At 34.2% G+C, this 27,824-nt stretch overlaps 3 protein-coding genes across 5 annotated transcripts; 2 read left to right on the top strand and 1 right to left on the bottom strand.

Annotated features, from left to right (window-relative positions):
* Positions 1-513: 513 nt before the first annotated feature.
* On the bottom strand, positions 514-1,001 carry LOC133863212 (auxin-responsive protein SAUR72-like). Its single transcript, XM_062299179.1, has 2 exons — positions 727-1,001; positions 514-586 (listed from the first exon to the last, which is right to left on the bottom strand). Exons 1-2 carry the CDS (start codon positions 999-1,001, stop codon positions 514-516), a joined length of 348 nt encoding a protein of 115 aa, XP_062155163.1.
* A 4,776-nt stretch (positions 1,002-5,777) lies between these two features.
* Positions 5,778-13,975, top strand: LOC133862282 (probable complex I intermediate-associated protein 30). Of its 2 annotated transcripts, none has more exons than XM_062298048.1 (8): positions 5,778-5,934; positions 6,887-6,958; positions 7,257-7,370; positions 7,754-7,804; positions 8,798-8,889; positions 9,344-9,424; positions 12,931-13,029; positions 13,440-13,975. In XM_062298048.1, the coding sequence occupies exons 2-8, from the start codon at positions 6,907-6,909 to the stop codon at positions 13,626-13,628; spliced, it is 678 nt and encodes a 225-aa protein (XP_062154032.1). In that variant the 5' UTR covers positions 5,778-5,934; positions 6,887-6,906; the 3' UTR covers positions 13,629-13,975. The 2 variants fall into 2 exon arrangements, with proteins under 2 accessions (XP_062154032.1, XP_062154033.1); XM_062298049.1 differs by having other exon boundaries at positions 5,791-5,934; positions 6,896-6,958.
* A 9,118-nt stretch (positions 13,976-23,093) lies between these two features.
* On the top strand, positions 23,094-26,125 carry LOC133864469 (uncharacterized). 2 transcript variants are annotated; one of them, XM_062300811.1, is made up of 6 exons: positions 23,094-23,511; positions 23,817-23,910; positions 24,077-24,144; positions 24,504-24,560; positions 25,277-25,525; positions 25,625-26,125. In XM_062300811.1, exons 1-6 carry the CDS (start codon positions 23,407-23,409, stop codon positions 25,772-25,774), a joined length of 723 nt encoding a protein of 240 aa, XP_062156795.1. In that variant the 5' UTR covers positions 23,094-23,406; the 3' UTR covers positions 25,775-26,125. The 2 variants fall into 2 exon arrangements, with proteins under 2 accessions (XP_062156795.1, XP_062156796.1); XM_062300812.1 differs by having other exon boundaries at positions 25,621-26,125.
* Positions 26,126-27,824: the final 1,699 nt, after the last annotated feature.

Genomic DNA, 27,824 nt, shown 5'->3' with positions numbered 1-27,824 from the left:
CTAGTGAGGGCGTGATACCCATCCCTCTATTAGGGGTTGGTGGGGTCGAAACCCACCCACTTCCTTTATCTCTTTTTCTATTTTTGGTCTTGTATCAATTTGAGGCGTCACCTTTGTAAACATGGAACTATTTTATTGGGTTTGACGTGGTCTTATTCACAATTTTTGTTAAAATTTTAAGGGCAAATATACAGAGGAAGAAGTGATTTGATATCCAAGCATACAGTAAGAAATGATTTCATAAATTTTAAACGCTAGGAAATAATTAAATAAAAGATTAAACCTCATAGATCTCTCTATAAAAAATATATATATATATATATATATATATATATATATATATATATATATATATATATATATATATATTCTAAGCATTCCCCATCCCCACCATGATTACAATCGAACATAAGATGGTAATCAACCAAGATAAGCCACATACTAAAAACAAATTTAGGCCCTAAAATTAGAGGTACAATTAAGATGCATGCTTTAAAGTGTATACTAATTCAACTAAATGGCCAATCTTATTCTAAGAAAAAGCCCAGAAGCAAGAGGCACTGCTCTGTTGATCACCATTACAGTACTGATCATCATCCCCAAGCCAAGATTGCCAATTAAGAAAAGCAATTATATATATATAAAACATTATTTAGTTACAATATTAAACAAAGTATATATAATATATTGATCTTTAATTAACCATAAAAAACTTTTCTGTTGCACCTTCTCATCATCCTCTCCTCAAAGTCCTTAGCTTCGTAGGGAATCCTCAAAACTCCTTCATTGCAGAAGCCATATTCTTCCGCTGACCGGCAGAGCAACTCCAAGAAATCTGCATCTGTCAGCGTCGTCGTGTGAACCATAAATCGCCGGCAGGTATCATTGTTCACACCAACAGATACAGGGACATACCCTCTAGGGGCAGGGGCCAGGCGCTTGACTCTTCCTCTTCCTCCACTTCCAATCAATTCGCTCAACTTACTGCCCCTCACTCCCATTATTAAAGCTTCCAATATGGCTCCTTACACAGATATAAACCCGTATGTCTGTACTTGGTGTCCTTTTGACATTTTTTTTTTTTTTTTTGGCAACTGATCAATTGGATGATAGTGATAATAATATTACTATATTTTAATTTGAGGAGACGGCATGCCGTAGCCACTAGGTTATTCAAGTCGATCGCTACTAAATTATTTAGTACAAAATCATGATATTTTTTGTGAGAAATGTTAGAAGTTATTTTTTTGTTATTTTTGTGTTCTTTTAAAAATAGTGTGGCTTTTAAAATCACCATTAAATTTATGATTAATCATTATTAAATTTTGATTAAATTGTGATTTTAAAAGCCACATCATTCTTAAAGAAACACAAAAAAAAAAAAAATACAAGAATAACTTTTAGAATGTCGAGCTTGCTAGCAACCCTCTCCTCTCTTCTCTCTCTTTCCTTCCTTTTACTTCTCCCAAAAAAAACATCAATTTTAAAACATTCTTTAACTTTTTATATCATTTCAATAATTTTTTATTACTATTTAAATAAATAAAAAAACTCACTATAATATAAACTTTTTTTATCACTTTTTTATATAAATTATTTATATTTCACATCACATCAATCACCTTTTATAATCGCTTCCTAAAACAAATTCAACTTGTATTTGAAGGGAGGATTATCAAACGAGACCTTGAGTGTTCCCTGCCGACCCTGTCGTCTAGAATTTCCAATTTTTTTCGTCTTTAACGGGTAAAAAAAATAATTTATGATTCTTGTTTTTATTCGCACAAACATGTGCAATTAATATCCCAGTCGCCGACAATTCTAAATGGATGTACCCAAAAACTAAAAAGTACAGGCCGGACAGAACATTTTGTACTCATTATGAGCTTGCTTAAAGCAAATTATCCGCGGAATATTCCACCTCTTAATTATGCCTAATTAAAGTAAATATGTGTTTGGCAAAAATTATTAGGTTAATTTTTTTTTTTAGTAGTTGTAAAAGGTAATTGGCGTGATATAAACTATAAAATAGAAATAATTTTTTTAGAAAAGTGAAAAAAAAAAAATTATTGTAGTGAATTTTTTTTTATTTAAATAGTAATAAAAAATTTATTAATGTGATATAAAAACTGAAAAAAAAAATTTAGAATGTTTTGAAATTGATTGTTTTTTGAAAAAATAAAAATAAAGAAAGGGAATCGAGTGTTTGTTAGCAAACATCCCACTGTTTGTAAACTGCCCGACTTTGACTCGTATAAATTATTTTAAAAAAAAATTATAAAAATTATCAAAGATTCAGGCATGGGTATTGTTCCAAATTTCGTTAAATTCTGACTAACACTTAAATTCTTGTAATTTTTTTTTCCTAAAAAAATAAATGGGTATTTTAAAAATTTTGACAGAATTTAATGGAAAACTTTAACATGTGGTTGAAATTGAAAATATGAATACCCTAAATAAACATTTTTTTTTTAAAAAAAAAAAAATTGATTACTTAATTACAAAAGTAATAAAAAATTATGAATTATAAGTAAAAATTTTCATTTAATTTAAGTTTTAGATATTTAGTATCGAATAAAACATTCGGGGATGACATATTTAGATTTCCTATATTTTTGGATATAATATATTTTTGTCCACTTGGCTTGGCATAAATGTATTGATCATCCCCTTTAAAGCTTATCTAGAAAAGAGAGACTTTTGCCAATGACACTTCATTCCTTCCATTAATTTTTTTTAGCATTTTCTTGTTTATTATTTCAACTCGAATTGTTTCTCGACATATAGTTCCTTTCAATTGTTTGATTGCGAAACTTATTGTCGGTCAACTTCATTATTTAGTTTATAATATTTAAAGATCAATTTTGTGTTTAAGAGATATAGATAAGGATGAATTACTAAATAAGAAAAATATCTTTCAAAGATTTCAAAATGCTTTTACTTAGCTTCCAGTGATTTCTTCTAATCCGTTGCCACAAAGTTTAATTCAAATGGTCCAATTTTTTTTATTTATTTTTTTGGTTTTTGAGACAAATAGAATGTGATATCGAAAAGATGGTGTTTTTTAGAATCACTAATTAGATTTAATAATTGTTGATACAATGACATTAGACCATTAATTTATAGGAGGGAATGATGTCCCCAGCAAACCATCTTTTTCTATTAATAAAGTTGAATATGGTAGCCATGAAATAACTTTTGTCTCTCACTTCTTATGGATATGAATTATTGGCGCATTGGCTCAAGTATGCATCTAGGCAATTTACGTTGGGATAGACATGTTTTTGTGTATATGGTTAGGATGGATGTGGTTGAGAAGCTGGGTTTCGACGTGTGACTCGCGTAGGGGAGGAGCCATCATTTGGGATTTGAAAGGGCAAAATTGAAACAAAAAAAAAAAATAAAAAAAAATAATGGGGGGAAAAGCTTAATAGGTAAAAAATTTAAGAGTGAAATTTTCATTTTTTTTTGTATTTTAAGTTTTTTTTTTTTTTGAAAAACTTTGGGGCTTGAGCCCCCCAAAGTTGGGGCTAGCTCCGCCCCTACTCGGGGAGTAAGTCTATGTGTTTTAATTGTTGAATATAAAATTATATATCAAACATAGCCAATTTAATTGGCTATCATGAATAACTCAATTTTCATTTTCCAATTGGAACTGGTGTATCATCTTCATCTCTGGGACGCTAAACAGAAGTTTGAGAACTTTTGCCTGATGTTTAAAACGTAGCAATGTTCACGAACAAAGTTTCTTAAGTTTTCATTCTATTAATTATTAATGTCTTCAAAGAAGACGGAAATGGCTAACAGAGCTTATATTGAAAATTTTGAAAACTTCGTTGGAATGTAATGCCACTTTTTAAACACCAAAAAAAAAAGTAAAACAAAAAAAAAAAAAAAAAGGTCAAACTTTAAGGAGTAAAGTGTTTTTTTTTTTTTTTTTTTCCTTGTTTTTATTACTATAGAGCGAGTAGCACTTCAAAGAGCTCCTCCTAAATCTGTCATTTATATATTCTAAATCTTCTGTATGGTTGACTATGTGTTGTAATCTCAATGTTCTTTCTTATTTTGGATGTAGTTGAGCAAGATTTGACTAACTCTAAAGGTTAAAGTCATCAACATTCTTACGGAAACTAATTAGTGAACATGAAGCACATCTTGTAATCATCAAAAAGTAGTTTATGTAATACCCCAACAACAATAATAATAAATTAAAACATAACAAGTAACTAAATCTCATTTTTACTTGTATTGCTAATTTATTCAACTGAGAGTTCTAAAATAATTTTTTTTTTAAATATCAAAATAAATATATATAATTTTAACTCCTGCCCAAACGTTTGAAGCATCTTTGTAACGTTTGATGTGGACCCCATGACTCGAACATTTGAAGCATCTTTTGAACATTCGATGTGGACCTCTTTCCTTGTTCAGAAACAGTACACCGAACGTTCGACCATGCCCAAAAAATAATTTTAATTTATTATCCACATCATTTAGCCTTATCCACTGCAACCTACGTTTATTTAAGTCACCCATACACCTTCAGGTTTCCCTACCTTCCATGCATCATAGCTACCCTATTTCTTGAGTGAGAGAGATCCTAGAGAGAGAAAAAATGATATTGGTGTTGTTCAACCTTTATTTAGGTAAACATTGAACCTTAAACTTGTTTTTCATGCCATTAGTAGTCTGATCATGTGTTGTATCACATTTTTAATGAGCCTTAAGCATACTATGATATATTCATAATTTGTCTCTCTTAAAAATGAATATTTTCTAAAAAGTTAGAAGTTTATTCTCATTTTTCATAAACTTTCATGTTGGTATGATTTAACATGTTGTTATAAAGCTATTATGAGTCTTGGTTATGATGGAAATAGTTTAGGTTTGAGCTTTGAGTTTTTCATGCATTCTGGCATCCTTTGAACTTTTGTTACATTTGACAATTTTTTACCCTTGTTGGTCGATCGATCGATCGACCTTGATACTGAACGTTTGACAATGGCAAAACATGGTTAATTAGGGTTTTTAATGGTAGATTAGAGTGCTAAATTTGTATTTAGAATTTTGACGTGCATAGGTTAGGACTCTCGTTGTATTATGTTAATGTTACGATATGTTTTGCAGTAGATGGAGTTCAAAATGTTCGAGCTTATGGATGAGCGTTTAAGGTAAGTAAACACTTACAAAACTGGTCCCACTTTAACGTGCGATACTTCAGCAAATTGAACATGCTTATTTTTCATAATGATATGTCATGAGCCTACTAATTGTATAACTGCTTCGAGATGAGTATTACTTATTTTATGATGACAATAAATTAACAATATTTGCATCGTATGACATGGTACACTGGTACGTGCGGTAGAATAGTCATAGGCTTATTATATAGGCTTAACCTCATAGTCAAAGAGATTTATAAAATTATGATGGGCCTTGGATCCAATAGTTATTTAGTGACCGGTGCACCATGTTTGAATGAGGGTTATGGTTATGATTTTTGATGGAGTGTGTGAAATAAAAAGCATAAAAAAAATTTAAGGAATTAAAAGTTGGATCTAAAAATTCAAATGATAAATTAAAATTGCGTGATTACTCAAGAAAAAAATTTATCTTCTCCATTTTCATTTTAGGAGGTCGGTTTTTTGTTACACTTAACACATACCAAGTAAGCATCACTTCTTGAATCCAACCCAAAAGGAAGCCTCGGCCCTTCAGAGAGAATATAAGCCTAACTGGAAGAGCCCATTATAGCCCAAAAAAAAGGAGAGAAGAGAGGACGATCTAGAAAATTAACGACGCCGTTTGGAGAACGGTCTTCTTTGCCAAAGCCCAAATATAAGAAAGTGCTTGTGCTGACGGTGAGCGGTGACTGACGCAACTACTGGTGCTCCTGCGACGGTCGTGGCGGTGACGGGAACGCAAACAACGCCGGTAACCCTCTCTCTGTCTCTCTCAATTTCAATACTTTATGCTCTGTTAAACATGAATCTATGATATGCCCCTCTGAATTTGACTGTTTTTTTCAGACGTATACCGAATGCCTTACTGAAAATCATTATTATGTTGTTTTTGATGGTCAAAATGGTCATGGATATTATCATTATCAAGAATCTTAAGCTCAATTGCTAAGAACGCAATGCTCCACAAGTTTTTTTTTTTTTTTGATATTTATTTTAGACTTTGTTTAATCCAAATTTTGTTTAGAGATATGCAGTCCTTCAAATGGCTTTCCTGTTTAGCATGCTCTGATGCCTAGCTATTGGAATTTGTATTACATGTACTTCATTTCTTACGGGTCCATGTGGATGTCTCTTTGCAAATCAAATGGATATTAATCATTTTGAGTTACAAATACGTATTCTAAGAAACTGAATCAAGCATCACAGCTGATGGTATAAGATAATCCCACAATTTGATATTCTCGTATTGATGGAAATGATGAATCTTTTGCATGTGCTGCAATTTCATAAGGGCCATTACCTACTGGTGCCATCTAAGTAGGGGTCCTAGGTGGGGTGACTTGGGTATGCTCCCACCCTTCAGCATTTTTCATGAAAATGCTTTCTAGGCTCAAATTTGTGCATAACACTTGGCAGCCTAGGGCTATACAATTGCACTGGACAGTTGCTGCAATTTAGATCTATTTATCCATCTATCTATCTATCTATCTATCTATCTATTTATGAGTGTGTATATGTATAGTGTATGAAAGTTGGACACAGAAATAATGTGAACATGTCATATGTAATGGGATGCCCAATTGCACCACATATATGATATCATTGCTGTGGGATAAAACCAATGAAGAGTTTTTTATTTTTTCTAATTTCTTTTTCCATAAAAGCATACAGTTCCCAAACAAGTGGTTTCTCCGTTGTTTTAGGAACTCTAGGTGCACGAGAGATGTCCAGGTTTCGAGCAGTGTGGCAAGCTTCTCTGAATGCAACTAAGAAAGGTACTATATGATTACCATCTTGATCTCAAGCCTCTGGGGAGCGTACCTGTAGCTATGTTTGTGGGGTTGCCTTTGTTGTCATGAAGCAGTGCCTTATTTTCTCTTCTATATGCTTTAGAATGTAATGGTTAGCCAGGCTTATAAGCAATATCTGAGTGACTGAGTCCATGCACTACATAAGCGGATTATGAAATGTTGAGGGATTTCCTTGTCTATCTCTTTCGTATGCATGATATTATATGTATGATCATTACTTACGACTGCTTTTTGTTCTTTTTCTTGCAAAACCAATCTGTAGCTCTCACTTGGAATGTTGAAGACTTGATGCCTCCTACAGAAAGATATATATTCAATTTTAATTCAAAGGAAGAACTAAAAAAGTGGCATCTATATTCAGATTCTGAATATGGAGGTATGTATATACTCAAGTTCAATTCTATGTTGCGTTCATATTTATGGAGCTATGCACTATTAGCTGACAAAGTTTAGAAAACCATTTTGTAATTGTCTGAATGCAATTTTGCTAGTGTCTGTCCTTTATTCTTTACTAATGAAATCAGCTCAATTGCCAAACCTGTCCTGGCTCAATGTCATTGATAAACATAAAGTTAAACTTGGTGTTACATATGTATATATGTATGGAAATACAAGGCTTGATTATCTGAATCTCTTTTACTACTAATGTAGCTCTTATCAATTTCTTCGTGATATATTGCAATGGGTATTATTACTGTTGAGGTTATTTTAGAGAATGCCGGGAACTTATATAGATGTAAATGTTTATTTTTATTCCAGGTTTGTCCTCAGCATCTTTGGAGATCAAAGAATCTGATAACGGAAATAGTGGTACTGCTGAATTCATCCTTTTACAAGTTGTAACATATCAGTATAATCTCTACAGCTTATTTTTTCCAGTCATATTGGCTCTAACTACCCTTTATATATTCTGGGAACACCGAATCTGGATTTTTTTTTCTCGCACAAAGAAGGGCAATAAACTTTAAAGAGAAATGTGTGCTTTGAATACCTGTTATGGTGTATGATAAGGTGCAAATTTGTAGTTGTAATGAAATGGTACTGAGGAAATTGCAAAGGAAAACTACGAAATGGAATGGAGTTCACTATTCTGCGTAGTTCCCTCCTTCACGTTCCTTCATTTAATAGAAGGACAAGATACAAGAATATTCTGTACTGTGACAGATGTAGAATGACACCTCACTAGGACACTTAGTCTTCTTCTAGAAAGTCCACATACCACTCCTCATACTCTTAGAAAATTACTCGCCATTCCAGAAATATTCCCATATTCACTCTAACACTCCCCAAGCTGGAGCATATATAGCATATAAGCCTAGCTTGGAACAAATGAGTTCTAATCGATTACGGGAAAGAGACTTTGTGAACACATCAGCAAGTTGATCTCCAGATCTCATAAAAGGTGTAGAAACATCTCCACTCAATATTTTATCCCAAATGAAATGACAATCAACTTCAATGTGCTTTATTCTCTCATGGAACACTGGATTAGTAGCAATGTGCACAACAACCTAATTATCGCAGTATAGAGGAACAGGTGTAGGAACTAAAAATCCAATTTATTGAAGAAAATGCCATCATGTCAATTCACTTAGTTGTATGAGCCATAGCCCTATACTCCGCCTCTGCACTAGATCGAGCAACTACTGTTTGTTTCTTTCTTTCTTTTCCAAGTAACAAGGTTACCTCCTAGGAATGTACAATATCCAGTAGTAGATCATTAAATCTCTACTTTTTCCAAAATGCTTACTTTAGATGCCTTTTGATTTCTAATACAATTATCATTTCAAATTTATTCGATAGGGATTTTCTCTGGGAACCTTTCCTTGGATGTTACTGAGGGTTCAAAATGGAAAATTACTCGCAGTGGCTTCTGTGGAATGCGGTCCAAAAAGGTGAACACTACCTCCAAGATTCTTAGGAATTTATAAATCAAGAGTTGGTATTGAACATAATAAATTTGTGTTCATTTAAACTAATAACAATTGTTATGTAGTACTACTTATCAAAAAACTATTGTTATGTATAGACCTATAGAGTTGCACATTCTTTATTGTTGGCTACTCCGTGTCATCAATATGTGTAGTTTCTACCTTTATGGTTTGCATAAATTGCTTGGCTAATGAGTCTTTCACTTGGGCTTTTGGATTTAAAAATGTTATTTTTGAATGCAAAAATTGTTGATGTCTCCTTTTTGTAATGACTGTATTACAATGGATTCATTCATGTAATTCAACAAAAAAACATATGAAGTGATTTTATTTTAATGTGTAAACAGCCCCTCATTTCTTTCTCTTAATATCTCATCAGAGGCAACTTTAGTAGAGTATCAATTTTTATCTTCTGCAGTTTGATGGCTTCATTGATTTGGATGCATATGATACAATAGCACTGAAGCTTAAAGGAGATGGAAGATGCTACATATCTACTGTGAGTATTCTTTCCCCTGTTTATCTCATAAGAGAAGGAAATAGAAAACCAGCACTTGTATTTGTGGTTGTGGCCTATTAAGGATACTACCGGAAAAGACTCACAGTCCAAGTGTGAGTCTTATGCAGCTCCATAGGAAATCAACTTCTACTCAAACTCTAGTGTTAAGCTAGATAAGGTTCAGTTATCTTAGAATTCAAACTCTGTAATAGATAGATAAGAGATAAGGTTAGATAAGAGTTCTAGTCCTATTGTATAGGAAGCAGATGCGGTTATGTCTTGTAATTCAAACTCTCTTGTAATCTTCTATATATATCAATGAGAACTCACATAGATGTGTACGGTTTTATTAGCCAAATTATTCTTGTTCTATCATGGTATCAAAGCCCTCTCACCGACCAACGTCGTGATCCATGGCCAATTCCGACTCCGAGTCCTTTGCTTCGGCAACCTCGGCAGCCTCCAACGCTTCACAGCCTCCCCCGCCACCTACCCAACCAACAGTAATCTTCACCGTCCCAAATATGAATCACAATCTCAGTATTAAACTCTCCAAAGGCAATTTCAATGCCTGGAAAACTCAGACTCTCGCATATATCAAGGGCCAAGATGCCTATGGCTTTCTTGATGGCTCCTCTCTGCCTCCTGCCCAGACTATTCCCAATCCTAGCCCAGCTGCCGGTGCTCCTACCAGGACTCAATGTGATCAAATGATCCTGAGCTTTCTTATTCTACACTGTCCGAGCCCTACGTCGTCCATGCTGTTGGATGTGCCTCGGCTGCTGCTCTTTGGAACACGTTCCTCACCATGTTTGCTTCTCAAGCTTGTGCCCGTGTCATGCAGATTTACTTTCAACTTGCCACTGTCAAGAAGGGCTCCAACTTGATCACCGAGTACTTCCAAACCATCAAGACGTTAAGCGACACCCTTGCAGCCGCCAGTCAGCCTCTCAATGATTTTGAGAGCTTGTCTTTTCTTCTCAAAGGTCTCGAGTCAGAATATGATCCCTTTGTGACGTCTGTCACAACCCGAGTCGATCCCTTGTCCATTGATGAACTCTACAATCACCTTCTCGCCCATGAGATGCGCCTGGACCAGCAACTTCCAGCTGTTGATGTTCTTCCCCCGGCTGCCAACTTCACCACCCGCAGTTCCCCTTCTCGGGGCCGTGGTTTCCGCGGACGTGGTGGACGTCCTTACAACCGAGGACGTGGGTCTTACTCCAGCAACCGCGGACGCGGTACTTCTCTCAAGATGCAACTTCTTCCCCTCGGCCCTCATGTCAGATTTGTGGCAAACCTGGTCACTCTGCTCTTCGCTACTACCATAGATAGGATATATCCTTCTCTGAACAGACTCAGCCATCACAGCAGCAGCTCTCTCCACAGGCCTACTATATATCTCCGGTTCTACCAGCTGAGGAATCTTGGTACCCCGACACTGGGGCTACCCATCATATGACGAATTCGCTACAGCATCTCAATTTATCTCATGAGGACTATAACGAACAGGATCAAATTCGTGTGGGTGATGGAACAGGTTTGCCAATATCTCATATTGGTTCTGCTTCCTTAAATCTGTCTCGTCGTACTTTTATTCTAAATCAACTCCTTCGGGTTCCCTTAATCTGTAAAAATCTCCTTTCTGTTAGACAATTTGCCCTTGATAATTCTGTCTTTTTTGAATTTCACTCCTCTTACTTTGTGATCAAGGACTCTCAAACCGAGATCACCCTCCATCAAGGGCGCACTAAAGATGGTCTCTATCACCTTCTTCCCTCGACTTCTTCATCAATAAATCAAGCACTTGTTGGTGATCGTATATCACCTACTTCTTGGCACAAGCGCTTAGGTTATCCTGCTTTTCGAACAGTCCACAATGTTATTTCTCAATTTCAGTTTCCAGTTCATTCAAATAAGGCATCCACCCCTTGCAAGATCTGTCCACAAGCAAAGGGTCATCAATTGACGTTTTCTTCTTCTACTTCCAGCATTTGTAAACCTTTAGAATTAGTTTATTCCGATGTATGGGGACCTTCCCCAACTCTTTCAATTAATGGAAATCGGTTTTATGTGTCCTTTATTGATGCTTATAGTCGTTACACTTGAGTTTTCCCAATTCAAGCTAAATCTGATGTTATGCCAACCTTTCTCCAATTTCAAGCCATGGCTGAACGTCTACTAAATTCAAAAATTATAAGCGTTCAATCTGATTGGGGTGACGAATATCGCAATCTCCATTCTTATTTTCAAACTCATGGCATAACTCATCGTATCTCTTGTCCTCATACACACCAACAACAAGGATGTGTAGAAAGAAAACATAGGCATCTTATTGACACTACTCTAGCTCTCTTGGCTGAAAGCCATCTCCCTCAAAAATTCTGGGACGAGGCTTGTCTCACTTCATGCTATCTTATTAACCGATTGCCAACACCTTTGTTACAAAATAAATCACCTTTTGAGACACTCTTTCATCAACTTCCGGATTATAAGTTCCTTAAGGTGTTTGGTTGTGCTTGTTTTCCAAACTTACGACCATATAATTCTCATAAGTTTTCCCCACGTTCCAAAGAGTGTCTCTTCCTCGGGTATAGTCAACATCATAAAGGCTATAAATGTCTTCACATTGATTCTGACCGGGTGTACATCTCCTGAGATGTCATCTTCCATGAAGATCAATTTCCTTTTGCTGCTGTCCCTTCTGTTTCTACTTCTCCTTCACCAGTGCAGGCACCGGTTCTTCCTCCTTTACTTCCAACACCTCCTGTCACTTCTCAGTTACAAATTCCAGCAGCTGTCTCTCCTTCTAATTTTATTTCCAGTCCTCCTTCTCCTCCCTCTGCAGAGAGTAGCATGCCTACTTCCAACTCTCACACGGATACTCCTCCTGCTCGAGTACATCCCATGCGTACAAGGTCAATGAATCAGATTTTTCAACAAAGGCAACTTACAGATGGCACCATCCGATACCCAATTCCTCGGGCTTTAGTGGCTGAAACACATTCAGCTCTTGTTGAACCAACTTGCTTCTCCAATGCAGTAAAAGTTCCAGCATGGAGAAATGCTATGCAAGTTGAATTTAATGCTCTCCTTCAAAACCAGACTTGGTCTCTTGTTGCTAAACAGCCTTCTCAGAATCTTGTAGGCTGTAAATGGGTATTCAAGCTTAAGAGGAAAGCTGATGCGTCCATCGAACGACATAAAGCACGTCTAGTTGCTAAGGGCTTTCATCAACAGGCTGGTGTTGACAAACTCTATAATAGATAGATAAGAGATAAGGTTAGATAAGAGTTCTAGTCCTATTGTATAGGAAGCAGATGCGGTTATGTGTTGTTATTCAAACTCTCTTGTAATCTTCTATATATATCAATGAGAACTCACATAGATGTGTACGGTTTTATTAGCCAAATTATTCTTGTTCTATCATGGCCTTTCTCTGAATCTTATTCGTTGATGTAAAACTTGTGAATTTTGTACTGAACCTCTATTAAATTCTGATGTAGATCTATACCGAAAATTGGGTCAATTCACCTGGACAACAGGAAGATAACTCATGGCAGTCTTTTGTTTTTGTACCCAAAGACAATTGGTATATTGCAAAGGCAAGTTTCACTTTCCTTGGGTTCTGTGCTTAGAAACGTTATATTATGAACTTTGCTCACACAGACGGCTCTGGATTCCTTATATGATGCAACTGTATGTGCTTATGAACATAACATGCACCATGCAATTGTACTCTACCTCTCTCTCTCTCTCTCTCTCTCTCTCTCTCTCTCTCTCTCTCTCTCTCTCTCTCTCTATATATATATATATATATATATATATATATATATATATATTGAAGCTCTTCATACACTATATAAGTTAACTGATATGATGCATCAGTATGTTGTTTAACATAATGGGTGTCAAAAACACCATGGTGCTTTTAAATTTCTGCAACTTTTATTACTTCAAAGAGGTGTATAAATTATATTATGGTTTATGCTTAAAATTCAACTGGCCTTTGCAGATTCCTCTTGCTCGATATTTACCAACATGGAGAGGCAACGTTATAGATGCAGAAATGGAAATGAATCCATCTCGTATTCTTGGAATGTCTCTGTCTGTTAATGCTGAAGGTGGTGCGCCAGGCGCTAGATCTGGACCCGGCGATTTCAGGGTTGATATTGATTGGATCAAGGCGTTGAGAACACAATAAGTTTATGTAGACTACTTTGGAGAGGAGAGATTAGTTGTATTGAGGTGCTGATTTTGTGTTATTCTACTTTGATCAACGAAAGGAGCTTTCAGTGAGCAGAACGAGTATGAGAATTGAAAATTCAAAGCGCGGATGGATTGGTGATCCTTGATGCTAAGGTGTTGAACGCCTGCTTAAAAAGGGCGACAATTTCCGTCCCTAACGGATAGAGATTCTTAGCAAAATTAATTCGAGCAATAACTGCGAGAAAGAGTTTATAGAACTTATTTGTCCACATAAATAGCTGGACAGTTCAAAATTTATTTGGACACGTGAGTCTTATACGAAGGTTCTTACAATTGCTCTAAGCAACGCTTTTATAGGTTTCATTTTTTAAAATAAATAAAAATCCTAGGATGGGTTTGGATGGTTTTGAAAAATCTATTTTGGTGGCCGGACAGCGCGCAAGCAGCAGTCAACATCGGTGTTGGAAGAGAAAAGTGAAGGTAGTCTGCGATTAGATAATGTGGCCAACAACGTTCGGTTAGAGAGGCACGTGATTTCCAACCCAGACTGCTGGGGTTTCACGTGGGCATTTGGAGCCACGGTGGACCACTTGGGAGTTTGTTTGTCAAGCATGAACTCCTCTCAGGTGGGACCTGACTAGACTAAGTCCAATTGATTCTTATTTTGTAAAGATTTCCAATCCACCAACCACAACTTTTGGCAAGCTTGCGTTTTGTTCCTGACATTAATAGTTTCAAGACATAAATAGCAGCGAGGTGATTAGTGTCACTCTTTTCCACATTTTTCTTTTGTGAATTGTGAAACCTACGTGTCGTTTTATAAATTCAACGATGGATTTATTCATTTCTCGTATAGAGATAGACAAGATATGTGTACGAGAATGAACCCAAACATTTTTTCTATTTTCATTTGTTGTCTATCTCTTGTCCATCTCCATACAAGAAATATGCAAATTCACCGTTGAATATGTAGACCACAAGAAACTATAAGAATATTAACAGCTTCCCTATAGCCCATTCTCTTCCCTACATATAGGGAAAATGTCAAAAAAAAAAAAAAAAAAAAATCACCCACAACAGATACCTTATCGGTTCCTTAAGCATTGAGAATGTTACAGTTCTACGCAATGCATAAAAACCAAAAATGTTTTCCTATACAAAATATTTCTCTTTCTTCTCTCATCTCTTTGCTTTTTATTGGAGATTTTGTTGGAATTTTGTGAAAAATGTGAGGATAGGTAGAAACTTATATTTGTAAAGAAATAATATTCAATTTATATTGGGAAAGATAAAAAAAAAAAAAAAAAAAAAAAAAAAAAAAAAAAAAAAAAAGTTATTGTGGAATGTATTTGAATATGGAATCAAAAAGTAGTTTTGTTCCCTAAATTTAGAAAAAATCAAAGAGAAACTACTGTGAATACTCTAATATATGGTCCTACAGATTTAACGATGAATTTATAAAAGAAATGGGCAAAAGATGAGCAACATATATATGCGTAACATCTCTCTTTTCTATATATAGTATCACGCACAGAATGCTCTTCAACCGGGTTTGTAAAGCCTTGTTTATAGTTCGACTAAATTAAATGTCCTCATTGTCTGTTGTAAGGTTATTTTTCAATATGCTGGCTTTGAAGAAGTTGGCTTCTATTGATTGTGGGTTTTAGTTTATTAAAATTGGATAGACATACTATGATAATATAAAAGTTGGCCCAAATACTGTTGAGTGATTATTGATGTGGTCTTAAATGAATGTATATTAATAATAAAATTATAACTCGCAATAAAATGGATCCTTGTAGGATAGGACTATAAAGAAAGTGTTGATCCTCAAGGACTGCGTTGGTTTTGTTATCAAGATTTCATTTAACTTAACTTAACAGAGAAATGACTTGTTTGTTTATATTTTGAAATTAAAAGTTACATGTAGTTAACACTCTCTCTGTGACGTTCCACATCACATAGGTATGGAAATGTGCTTATATGTATAAACACACATTTCTTGACACAACGCGTTTTAAATCCGTGATGACCATGAACCTATCAAAACTATGTAGTTAAGCGTGCTTCTGCGAGAGTAGTACCAGGATGGGTAACCTCCTGGAAAGTCTGGTTCGGGGGAACCAAAAACGAACAATACTGTGTCGTTGGGGGTGGGTCGTTACAAATAGTATCAAAACCATTGTCCAGCCTAAGAAGAGGGAGTGTGTAGAAGCCTATGAGGGTTGCTAGAAGGTACTCACTGGGACGTCAAGAATGGGGTGATCCCATAAGGGTCACCAGCGGGGACACTGGGTCCTAAGAAAATGTGATTGTGACGTCTCACATCGCATGGGTGTGAGAATGTACTTATATGTATAAACGCATCATTCTTAACACAACACGTTTTAAAGTCGTGATGACCATTAACCTATCAGAACTCCTTAGTTAAGCGTGCTTCTGCGAGAGTAGTATCAGAATGGGTGTCCTCCTAAAAAGTATGGTTTGTGGGAGTCAAAAACAGATAATATTGTGTTGTTGGGGGTGAGTCGTTACACTCTCTAAGTCTCTCAGTCTCAGAACTGAAAACATGCAACTATCAACAAACGAAGAGGAAGAATGGAAGAGGCAATTGCTTAAGCAATTTTCTTCAACTGTCAGCCTAGCTGTAGTAGCAAAGGCTTACATTCTTACACAAGAAGATTAGAAGGAAAAGGTTTGTTTGTTTGAAGTAGGCGTAGGTAACCACATAGAGAGATTAGAGATATTAGAGGGGTTGTGTTGACTGATTAGGCTTAAATGTGTAGGGCAAGAGTGGGGTTGGACTTAAAATTGACTTAGCATTTTTCTTAAAAAAAAAAAAGGAAAAAGAAAAATAAAAAGAAAAAGGTTGTAGGGGCAAGCGCCGGCGTCAATGCCCACCCTCCCCTAAATTTGGCCTTTTGACACCATTGGCTCTCATTTGTCCATTTGTTGACAAACCCCTTACGGACACGTATGAGTTACAATTTCCCTCAAAGACACATCCTATTCTATCAAGCCATAAGTAGATCATAACCATCTTGATAGAACTTTGTGTGAAAGCCTCAAATACTCAAACAAACTCAACGTGCATGGGGATATATGGAAATATTGAAACCAGTTCTCCAATTCAAATGAACCATTTAAATTTAGAACACATATCCAATCACATAAACATTTCAATATGACCATTAACACCAATGACATTTCTTCAATAACTTGATATATCAAAAATACAAAATAATAATAATAATAATAATAATTTGATCCTCAAACATCAAAATTTATCCCCCCTTTTGTCGCTAAGGGACAAAGGGACAGACAATTGTCCAATCATATCAAGTCACAAATGACAATTAGCACAAAAATAAAACAATAGCAAGGGAAATAGTTTTCCCCCCAATTGTGCAATATGCCCAACAAAAGCACAATTAAATGTCACATCAACATATCAATGATCAAGTGTGAATGTTATCGTACAACAATTTCTTACATGTGAAGAAAAATGAAATTCTAATTTCAATTCATTTGATGGACAACATCAATCAAACATAAGCAATCATGATGAAATTAAATGATTCAATTAATTTTGTGTGTGTGCATGAGTCCACAAGTAAGTCTCAGACCATACTTGATGTGGAGGTAGACCATACCAAAGAATAATAAAAAGAGCTAATGCCTCATTTCGGTATTTTGATTGAAATAACCGTAAATGGTATTTTTTGCAAAAATTGTATTCTTTCTTATTTTGATGATCCTCAAAACATAAGAAAGAATTCAGGAATTACTAAATATGGGACTCTAGGGGTGCATTCGATCCTAAAAAAAAGTGAATTTGATTAAGTATCGAGGAGTCAAAGAATTTAAGCCAAAATACCAAATGATTGGGCAGCTTATGAGAAAGGTTGACAAGCTATCTCGCCAAAATTCAAACCCTCTTACTAGGGTCTAGATACCCTTATCAATTACACTCCCCTTAATCATTTGCACAAAGCTTAAGACATGGTCTATTGTGACCGTCTATTTTCACAATGAATATGATCATAACTATTTCCAAAAGTCCTTGGGGAGACTTTTGGAAACAATGAAAAAATTATTATTTTTTTTTTAAAAATAAAACTGTTCTAAATTCGACATAAATGTAAAAAAGTTTTCAGTGTTTTGGATTTTGGATGGTTTATTAATATTTTTGTTTTAAAAATAGAAAACAAAAAGGAGAGGGAGAAATTTTTATCAAACAAACCCAAAATGGCTTGTATTTAGCGTAATAAATCTAAAATAAGGTGCCCATTTGTCAAATTAATATCATATATCTTGTTATAATTCAACTTAACTAGAACTTTGTTCTTTATTTAGGGACATTATTATTCATAATAAAACAACCAATTTTTAGAAATCACATCCAAAGCAACAAAATCCTGTATATATATATATATATATATATATATATATATATTCAAAACCCAAGCTTCAATTCTTTTATTTTTTGAGTAATAATACAAGACAAGCAGAAACTAAACATGGGTAATTCTTTTTTCATTCATTTCCATGCAATTAGGATCAACTGAAACTAATATCATAATCAACACACCCTTCCCTCCCCATATTTTTACTTCTAAGAAAAAAATCATTTCAAAATATTCTAACTTATTTTTTTTTTTTATATCAATTAATCATTTTTATTATTATTTAAATAAAAAAAATCTACTATAAAACAAAATTGTTTCAAAATTTAGATTAAAAAAAGAGAAGAAAAAAAAAAAGAACAAAATTTTGGGTTAAATTTAATTGGCTATCTGTTTAAAGCTTAATAAAATAATAATTACATAAAAAAAAATGGCTATACAAAAGAAGTGTCACATGCAACACAATTCATATATCAAATGTCTATACAAAAGATGTACTATTCACAACTCCAACAAATACAACTGTCGTGAAGAGTTTCAGTCGTAATATCTCAAATATAACATCACAGGGTCATCATCGATGTCTGTGGTACTTGCAGCCAAAGTATCAACATTTACATGATCATGGTGGTAGCCACGTTCGCATAGGTAAAAATATGAGACTACAAGTTCAGTACTATAGAACTCACTAAGTTTTCACAATGAGCTAACTCTTTTCTAACTATAACAGCTACTATTGACATGATGTTTCTTTTTTAAAACGTTTCGTAATTGATAAGGTAAACAAATGCTTGTATAAACATGTGAAATCAAAATTGTGTGTGTGTGTGTGTGAATAAATCTTGAAACTCAGCTATACTTATATACAAGCATTCCACAACTTTGGAGAACTATCAGCAAACAAGTATATCTAAGCACGGAAACATATGACTTCATAACAGGATATACTTGTACACTAACTTTCCACAACTTCGGGGATTACTAGTATATTTGCATATCTAAGGATGAAACTATATGTCATCATATATTGATACAATATTCAACTATACGCATATATAAGTACTCCACAACTTTGGGGAATACAAGCATACGTACATCTCTAAGCATAGAAACAAACGACGCCATAACTTAGTCATACTCACATGCAAGCGTTCCACAACTTTGGAGAACACAAGCATAAAAGCACATCTAAGCAATAAGCCATATAAATTATCATATGTAAACCAGCCGTAATAGTATACATATGCTCTATTTCATTTAAACTTATAGGTATATTGATATATCTAGCATGAAATATCACATAAAACATCATCCTCTTTTCATAAACTTATGTAATGCATGTCATCATAACATGGCGCGGGTTTTTATGAATTAAAACTCTATCATGTGCTTATATTTAAAAAGTAATAGATAATGTATAAAGTTGTTTAAAAAAAGTTTTGAGTTATTCTAATAGAATGCTACATTTAATTTAAGAGACAAAATAAAAATTTAAGAATAAGAATGAAAATACGTTAACGTATATTGTAAATTATCTTGATTATAGGCTTTCCTCCTATTGATTCCCCTTCCAATACAAATTATAAACCATATAATTTTGAACTTTCGAAAAAAATACATAGCAAAATTAAAAGATTTTTATTTTTTTTATTTTTTATTTTTTAATGAATACAAAATATATCAAAATCTTTTACTCAACATTTAATGCCTAAAACTCCAAGTAAATCATACCAATTGGTAAAAAAATCCCATAAAACATGTTAACCAAATATTTCACAAACAAAACGAAGATAAATTCAGATCTCAACCCAAAACCCAAATTCAAATTGATGTCTGATTCAAAGAAATTTTTTCGATAAACAAACATTAAGGTCTCGTTTGGTTTGCGGATTAGACCCATGGAAAAGATTCCTACTGAATAGCTATTCCTTTGTTTGGTTATATATTATTTAAGGGAATAGTTATTCCCATGGAATAGCTATTCCCTTACGAAGAGGAATAGGTATTCTACTCAAAAAGGAGTAGAATACCTATTCCTTTTCTGTGGGAATAAATAAAATTCGTCTTTTGCCCAAAAATCCCAACCCTCTCAACATCCAAGTCTCTTATCCCTCTCTCTCTCTTTTTCTCAACTCATGGTATATTTGGATATGAAATTTTGAAAATAAAATATAATTCTGATTCTACTTTTTTCAAAAATAAATCATATTTTATTCAACTTTTTCAAAAACAAATCATATTTTATTCAACTTTTTATAAACAAATCATATTTTATTCAATTTTTTTTTTTTTTTTTTTCTAAAAAGTAAAATCTCAAAATTCGCAAACAGAATAAGAATTTAATTCTGATTTCAAAAATTCATTACTCAAATGCACCATCAATATCTCTCTCCATCTCTGCAATTATATTTTCATCCCCCTCTCTCTGTTTCTCAACCCAGCTTAATTTGTTGTGGGTTAGTCTTTTTTTTTTTTTTTTTTTCTCCTATGATTTAGCCTACAGAATGCACTTAGACATAGCAAAACGAGTACCTCTTAATATCGGGAGGACTCCAATTGCTTGGCGGAGGTTTGAGAAAAACTTTGTAAGCAAAGAACGAATGTTTGTTGCTGAAAAACAAATAAAAAATAATAAAATAAAAAGGGCTTTGCAGATGATTTATTTTTTTATGATGATTATGTTTTTTTTTTTTTTTTTTTTTCTTATAAATCATTTTACTTTATAAGCAAATAATGAATGTTTGTTGCTGGAAAACAAATAAAAAAGAATAAAATAAAAAGGGCTTTGCAGATGATCTATTTTTTTTCTTTTTATTTTTTTATGATGGTGATATGATGATTATATGTGTGTGTGTGTGTGTGTTTTTTTTTTTTTTTCCTTACAAATCATTTTGTAGCGTAATTGTATATGAAAAAAAAAAAGAAAAAAAAGCCATGAACTCTTTGAAATTAAAAAAATAAAAGGTCATAGTATGATTGTTTATGTTTCTAAAATAAAGAAAAAAAAATGTCCTTAAGAATTTAAATTATATTTTAATTATAATGGTGTTTTAGGAAATTTGATTATAATATGATTCTATTCACCAATGTATTGCACTATACCAAACAAAAAAATACATATGCAATGTTCTATTCCACTGTTACAACCAAACAAAAGAATAGGAATAGTTATTCCATTCCACCTTCATCTATTCCCAGGAATAGTTATTCATTTTCCTAATGGAATAGACATTCCACAAATCAAACGAGGCCTAAAGAAAAAGAAATGAATTTACAAACACAAAAAATTTATACGTAAGAACATAAAGATACGTTAATGCAACTGAATTTTGGATTAAATAGAAACTATAGACTGAATTAACGTTAAATTCAACCTCTATAGAACAACCATAAAAACAAAAAACAACAAAAAACAAAAAGTGCTTCACAAAAATATATATATATATATATATATATATATATATATATATATATATATATATATATATATATATATATATATATATATATATATATATATATATATATATTTTTTTTTTGTTTTAAAAAAAAAATCCTTACTTCAACACTCTATTCTTTTCTTAAGTGTCGTTGCTCCTTAGTAGATTTAATAACATCACTCTATACATTTATGGGTGCAAATTTTAAAACTGACCCGTGATTTTGTACAGTAGTGGATCACATTATTCATGTAAAAATTGTCAAAGGCCCTCTGAAACTATGTTATTTCACGTATAAATTAAGATAGCACAAACATACAACATGTAGAGAGAAGAGGAAAGTTTGTTACCTCTTTGGGGGTAATACAACCAATAGCTTATCAAATGGTTTTTAATGAGGAACCCTTTTGAACGCCAGTAGTGAATCCTAATATGGTTAAAACCTATAGCATGCCTCTTCCGATCCAAAACAATGTATAGCAAGTTTAGCCGCGGTTGTCTGTTTTTTCTCAATATATAGCAACGTTTTTTTGTTTTTTTTTTTTTTTTTTTTTTTTTTTTTTCTTCTTCTTCTTTTTGGCTAGAAATTAACTAAAACGTTTCACTGGCACATTTTACAAAATAATTTAACTAACTTAAACCCAATGTTAACAAAAAGGATATACAATACTTGTCGGTTAAATGGAATGCCACATGTCACGATTTTAGACAATCCTCAAATTGATTCCCATATATATATGAATAATGTTTCTTGCACAATTCTTACACAATTTTTGCACAACTCAAATTTTTTTTTTATAATCAACCATTGGATTTGTTTTTCTACATGTGGACCCTAAATATTCAATGGTTGATCTTAACAAAAAGTTGTTAGAATTATACAAAAGTTGTGTAAGAATTGTGCTAGAAATATTACTATATAGAGAGAGAGAGAGAGAGGGAGGGGTAACTTCAAGACAATTTGAAACTCTTTAATCTCTTTATATATGACCATTCTCCTGCTTCATGCCTCGTTTTTTTAATTTTTTTTTTGAACAAATAGCACGTGTTATTATCAAATCTGTAAAGTACATCATGAGTAAAAGAACAAGACCCCTTAAACTCTAAGCCAGAAAGACCTGACTTAAAAACAGCTGCATGCGCAAAAATGACAGATCTTACCAGAATACCACATCCCCGTGCTTGCAAATTGCAATAGTCCGGGCCCTGACCAAAGGTGCGGACGAAAGAGAATCTATGGAGGAAAGGATTTGGCACCACAGTAAATATTCTAAGAATAGGGGTCTATTCTATTTCTATTTCTATTTTTATTTCTAGGTCTGGACGACTGGACCCTCCATCCGCCCCACCTCATCTCTGACCAAGCGTGCCGTCCAAAAATACCTCACAGTGAAAACAGAAGCTTCTGGAGACACAAATCTAGAAAAATAATATCTTCCCACCACCCTGCAATCTCAACCGCTCATCATGTTGTAGACTTCATCTCTCACGGTCAACATATGATAAAGCACTTTCCATTCATTATTAATATTTGAAATATATTTATCCCCTTTCCTCCTTCCTATGTATCGCTCAAAAAAGAAAGAAAAGGTATATAGTATTAAATACTGGTGCGCAATATAAAGTGTGCCCTTTTCTGGAGTCTTCTCGTGGCTTAGCGTGAAGGGGGTCCAGGGGGAGGGCTTTGATGTCTTCCAAATTTTCTCTCTCTCCTCCCCCTCCTGGCCACGAAAACCCAATGCACAGTTCCGTGTTCCAACCCACAAAGATGTAGTAGTCCAAGTTTTTGTAATTTCTCTTCTTCTACTATTTTATGGTCCCTGTGTTATATTTTGCCCAATAGGTTGTGTGAATTCGTCGACACGAAAATCGTGTCTTGGTCTGGTTCGTTTGGGTTGTTTGTGTTTGTGTGGCGGGTTGGGGGAGAATGGCAAATGCAGAAGAGAAAGGAAATGACTTCTATGAAGTGTTGGGGTTGAAAAAGGAATGCTCTGCGTCGGAGCTCAGGAATGCTTATAAAACACTTGCTCTGGTTAGAATTGGAAACCTTTCTTGACCCTTTTGTTTTTTTCACAAATTAAATCAAATGGGTTTTCTTTAAATCTAAAAACCTGACTCTTCTTGAGCTTAATTGTTCAAATTAGTATCTGGGTTCCTTCTGGATTATTGAAGAAGTCATTTTTTTGCACTGATATTTCTTAAAAAAAAAAATAAATAAATAAAAAAATTGAAGGCTTGGAAAACGAATATATTTGGTGGGATTTGGGATAGTTTCCCGGGAATTGTGTGAATTTATAGATCATTATTGTTAGAAATATGTTTTGTTTGCTGGAATAGAGATGGCACCCAGATCGTTGTTCAGCTTCGGGGAACTCAAAGTTCGTGGAAGATGCTAAGAAGAAATTCCAGGCCATCCAACAAGCCTATTCTGGTACTTCTGGTTTTTCTTTTTCTTCTTTTAGAGCAAAACATTAACAAAGAAAGAACTGTAATTTGCAGTACTTAATGTTAAATGTCAAAAAATCACGATTGTTCTTTTTGGGTCTAACTAATTTGTTAGATTCACGAGATCCTCCTGTCTTGTTGGTTCTGTGCAGTTCTATCGGACTCGAACAAAAGGTTTCTGTACGATGTAGGGGCGTATGATAGCGATGATGACGAAAATGTAAGTATCATTCTGAACGAGCATGTTGGGTCGTGTTCTTCGTGATTGGTTGAAATCGTTGTGTTCACCTTCTTTGTTTGACCCATATTTGCCGGTTTGCTCTACTTGTTCTCGTCCAACTCGGTTGGTCTAATGGCATAAGGCTGGTTTCGAGGGCCTTGTTTGGCCATTTTCGCACGCTCTGGGATATGGCTACCAACCTTTCTTTGTCTTGTTGTTTGGTAAATGTGTCACAGCTTTTTGGTTATGGTTGTCGGTGGGATTAAATGTACTTAACGTTGGAGCCTTGGCAAGGGAGAGAGCATAAGAAAAAACACACAAAAAGAATCTTTCTAATAATTGGTTTCACTTGCGTGCAGGGAATGGGTGATTTCTTGAATGAAATGGCAGTCATGATGAGCCAAACGAAGTCTAGTGTAAGCTTTTCCCCTTGGCCATTTCTTGATTATTGTTTGATTACTGGGATTAAATTTTGGACTGAAATTAGGGAAACCTTTTGGTAAATCCTATGTCTATGTAGCAGTTTTCTATTGTTCACTTTATTAAAGAGCACAGCTTGGGTTGGTTGAGAGTTTGAGAGTTGACAGACGAATCACGATGGGTATCTTGTGAACGGAGTATTGTGAAATGGGGCCAGTGTAAAGGTTCAGATTTATTTTATATTGAAAATAAGCTCAAAAACTTTTGGTGAGATATGATGATCACCCATGTATTCTAATCTTGGGATATTTGTCACCCATTGAGGTGACTGACCAACGCCCTGTGACCACCTGTTTCCCCACTCTAAGTCTCTAGGTTTGTAACCACCAACGTATGTGTAGGCCCATGGATGTGGTGTCCTAATGTGCCCACCCTCCCTCTGTCGGGGTCGGGATCGGGGTCCGGATCCCAGCAATTTATTATTTGGATTCTTAGTAAAAGAGTCTCTGCGGGCGTAGTTTGGGCAGGTGGGTCTTATGGTGAACTCTATCACATTTACATTAACAATTCAGACAGCAAAATTATCTTCACTTTTGTGGGTCACGACACACTGGCTTTTGAGTTTGCAAGATGTTTAGGGAAATTGAGCCTTAGAGCGGTTGACCGAGATAGGAATTTTGAAAATTGTATTTTGAATGAGCAAAATTTACAGGAAAATGGGGAGGAGGAGAGCTTTGAGGACTTGCAGGATCTGTTTGAAGAGTTGTTTAAAGGGGATATTGACACATTTGGCTCAAGCTTTCAGACTTCTACTTGTTCTGGTTCGTCATCTTCCTACACCTCTTATTGTGAAAGTTCTAGTTCCAACAACAAACGCAATTCCTCTGAAATGAATTTCGGGAAGACAAATTTGGAGGATACCTCTGGCTTTGATGCCAACTTTCAGAATTTCTGTTTAGGGGTTAGTACAATCGCTTCATTTTTTTGTTGGGGACATGGTCTCCACATACCATCGGCTGTGTACTGATGCATTTGTTCATAATTATGTTATCGAAGACAGGCGGAACGCCGACAAGATATCATAAAGGAGAAGGGAGTTCAAGGAGTTGCAGAAGGAACCGGCGGTAGCCGAGGGCATGGCATGAGGCAAAAGGTTTCATCTGGTCATGACGTCTCCACCATCAACTACTCCGGTATCTCTGCTGGATGATCCACCAATTCTCTCGCTAATCGGTGGCTAGCTTACCATATTATTGACTTGACCATGAGATAGAGAGATCCATCATATGACCAGGAATTTTACTGCTTTAGATTATGTGGAAAAAAGTTTTGCTCACATAGATGGACACAGAATTGCCAATACCGCCAATGTTCTACTCTCATTCTACTTATCCTGCCATGCCTCTTAGCTTATTTTCAATCTTAATCTCTAGTTGTAGTGTCTAGCTTCAAGTTTTTGTTATGTTACTTCTTTTGAAAGTGAATTTATGAGTTCTTCTCTAGACTCCATTCACTTTGTTGTCACTAAATCAGTTTGATTTGAATTTCAACTTTCAAGCAATGTGATGTCATTTATTTTTTTTATTATTTTTTTTTTAAAGCATGTTTTTGCTGCCAAAGAGCACTAGCAGTCTAGCAGCAACATTTTTAAATTTCAATTCTCTTCTTTTCCTTAGATATAATAGGGAAATTTCTTTAAAAAAAATTCATCGAATCAGATTTTCTTTCTATTTCCTAAATTAAGGAAACGTCAAAGTAATCAAAAGTTGTAGCTCAAATGTAGGGAAACAAAAGTGGTTTCATTAAAATTATTTTAATATAAAAAATCTTTTATTTCATTTCTTTTAACATTTATTTGAAATAATATTTAATTTTTTTTTTAATCTCTTTATATTTTAGCGTTTAATTTTTTTTTTTTTAAATTAAATGGTATAGAGAAAAGAATATGAGATTATGATAATCTATAATTATTTGTTTAAATTTGAGATAATTCGAGCAGGTAATTGTGAAAGATTACTTATGAGATTTATCTGATTAAATAAAAATTAATTTGCTTAATTACTGGTCAAGTAAATTTTATTATGAAATGTTCATTTTTAGATATTTAAATGGAAGAAAAGTCGAAGAAGTCTTTAAAAAAAGGAAAGAAAAGTCAAAGAAAAGTTGTTGCCAGTACTTTTTTTTTTTTTTTTAATAAGTCAGTACTTAAAGCGCATGGATGGTCACTATCTTCATGAGCGGGGAACTGCTAAGTGTGAATATGACAGTATGACACACACACACACGTGTATAAAGGACAAAAATATGAAAAATAAATAAAAATGCAATATTGTAGATAAGGATTAAGGAATATAACTTTGGGCCTACAGCACGTGGGTAGGGACCCCACGTGTGGGTTCTGAATGTAGTCCACACGCCTACGAAAAGAAAAAGCGTCATTCGTCTGGAAGAAAATACCACGGAGACATCGGTTGTCCGCTTTTTGGTTTTAAAAGTGTGAGGGCCCCCCACCTCCATGCAAGTTGCCTAAAATTTCAATCCGACATTTTCCATCACCGATTCACCATATATAATAGTTGGGCAGCTTGCACACACACTCTCTCTCTCTCTCTCTCTTTCTGTCTCCCTTATTTTAGTTTTTCTTTTTTTTTTTAAAAAAAAAAAAATTAGAGCATAATTAAATAAAATATACACATTTAAACGCAATTATGGTGTTGAATAAAACATGCATGCTTTTAGTTCATTGTATCCATGATCCACCTTTGCAACTTGCAAATGCTTTTTATTTGTTTTTGTATATGCATGTCGGGATTTGAGTCAGCTCCGTCATTCAATGCTGACCTTAATTTAAAAAAAACAGACAAGCGTTTGATAAAATATGTTAAGCGTGTCATGTTTGTGATGTAAAAATGTAATTCAGACTATAAAACTATGTTTTTTTTTTTTGTTTTTAAAACGCATACCTTTGTCTATTGTATAAAAACGCGAATTCTTTTACTTTTCTAAACTGCCATTTATTTTTAACGTACTTCTAGAAGAAATGTTTTTCTTAATTTTATTTAAAAACACGAGGTTTTCGGGACTTGTGATACTCTAGGAAATAAACTTCAAACAGGCTGGCCGTGAAAAATGCTGTTTTTAATCGAACTTATTTGATGTGATTAAACTTTTGGATTCGTTAAAGAGCCCAACTTTGTTCCCAATATTCCAACTCAAATTTGTTTGCAATCAATCTATATATAAAAAAAAATCTAAATAAA

This window comes from Alnus glutinosa, chromosome 3 (genome assembly GCF_958979055.1).
Source record: "Alnus glutinosa chromosome 3, dhAlnGlut1.1, whole genome shotgun sequence".
Lineage (NCBI taxonomy): Eukaryota > Viridiplantae > Streptophyta > Magnoliopsida > Fagales > Betulaceae > Alnus > Alnus glutinosa.
The sequence above is the reverse complement of the archived record's forward strand: the minus strand, read 5'-3'. Positions and strand labels throughout refer to the sequence as shown.

Coding starts and splice junctions, on each gene's coding strand:
- LOC133864469 (XM_062300811.1), top strand. CDS start 23,407: ATGGCAAATGCAGAAGAGAAAGGAAATGACTTCTATGAAGTGTTGGGG. Junction 23,512..23,816: donor CTTATAAAACACTTGCTCTG/GTTAGAATTGGA, acceptor TTGCTGGAATAG/AGATGGCACCCAGATCGTTG. Junction 23,911..24,076: donor CATCCAACAAGCCTATTCTG/GTACTTCTGGTT, acceptor GGTTCTGTGCAG/TTCTATCGGACTCGAACAAA.
- LOC133862282 (XM_062298048.1), top strand. CDS start 6,907: ATGTCCAGGTTTCGAGCAGTGTGGCAAGCTTCTCTGAATGCAACTAAG. Junction 8,890..9,343: donor GTGGAATGCGGTCCAAAAAG/GTGAACACTACC, acceptor TATCTTCTGCAG/TTTGATGGCTTCATTGATTT. Junction 9,425..12,930: donor GAAGATGCTACATATCTACT/GTGAGTATTCTT, acceptor ATTCTGATGTAG/ATCTATACCGAAAATTGGGT.
- LOC133863212 (XM_062299179.1), bottom strand. CDS start 1,001: ATGGGAGTGAGGGGCAGTAAGTTGAGCGAATTGATTGGAAGTGGAGGA. Junction 587..726: donor GAGGAGAGGATGATGAGAAG/GTGCAACAGAAA, acceptor GATGATGATCAG/TACTGTAATGGTGATCAACA.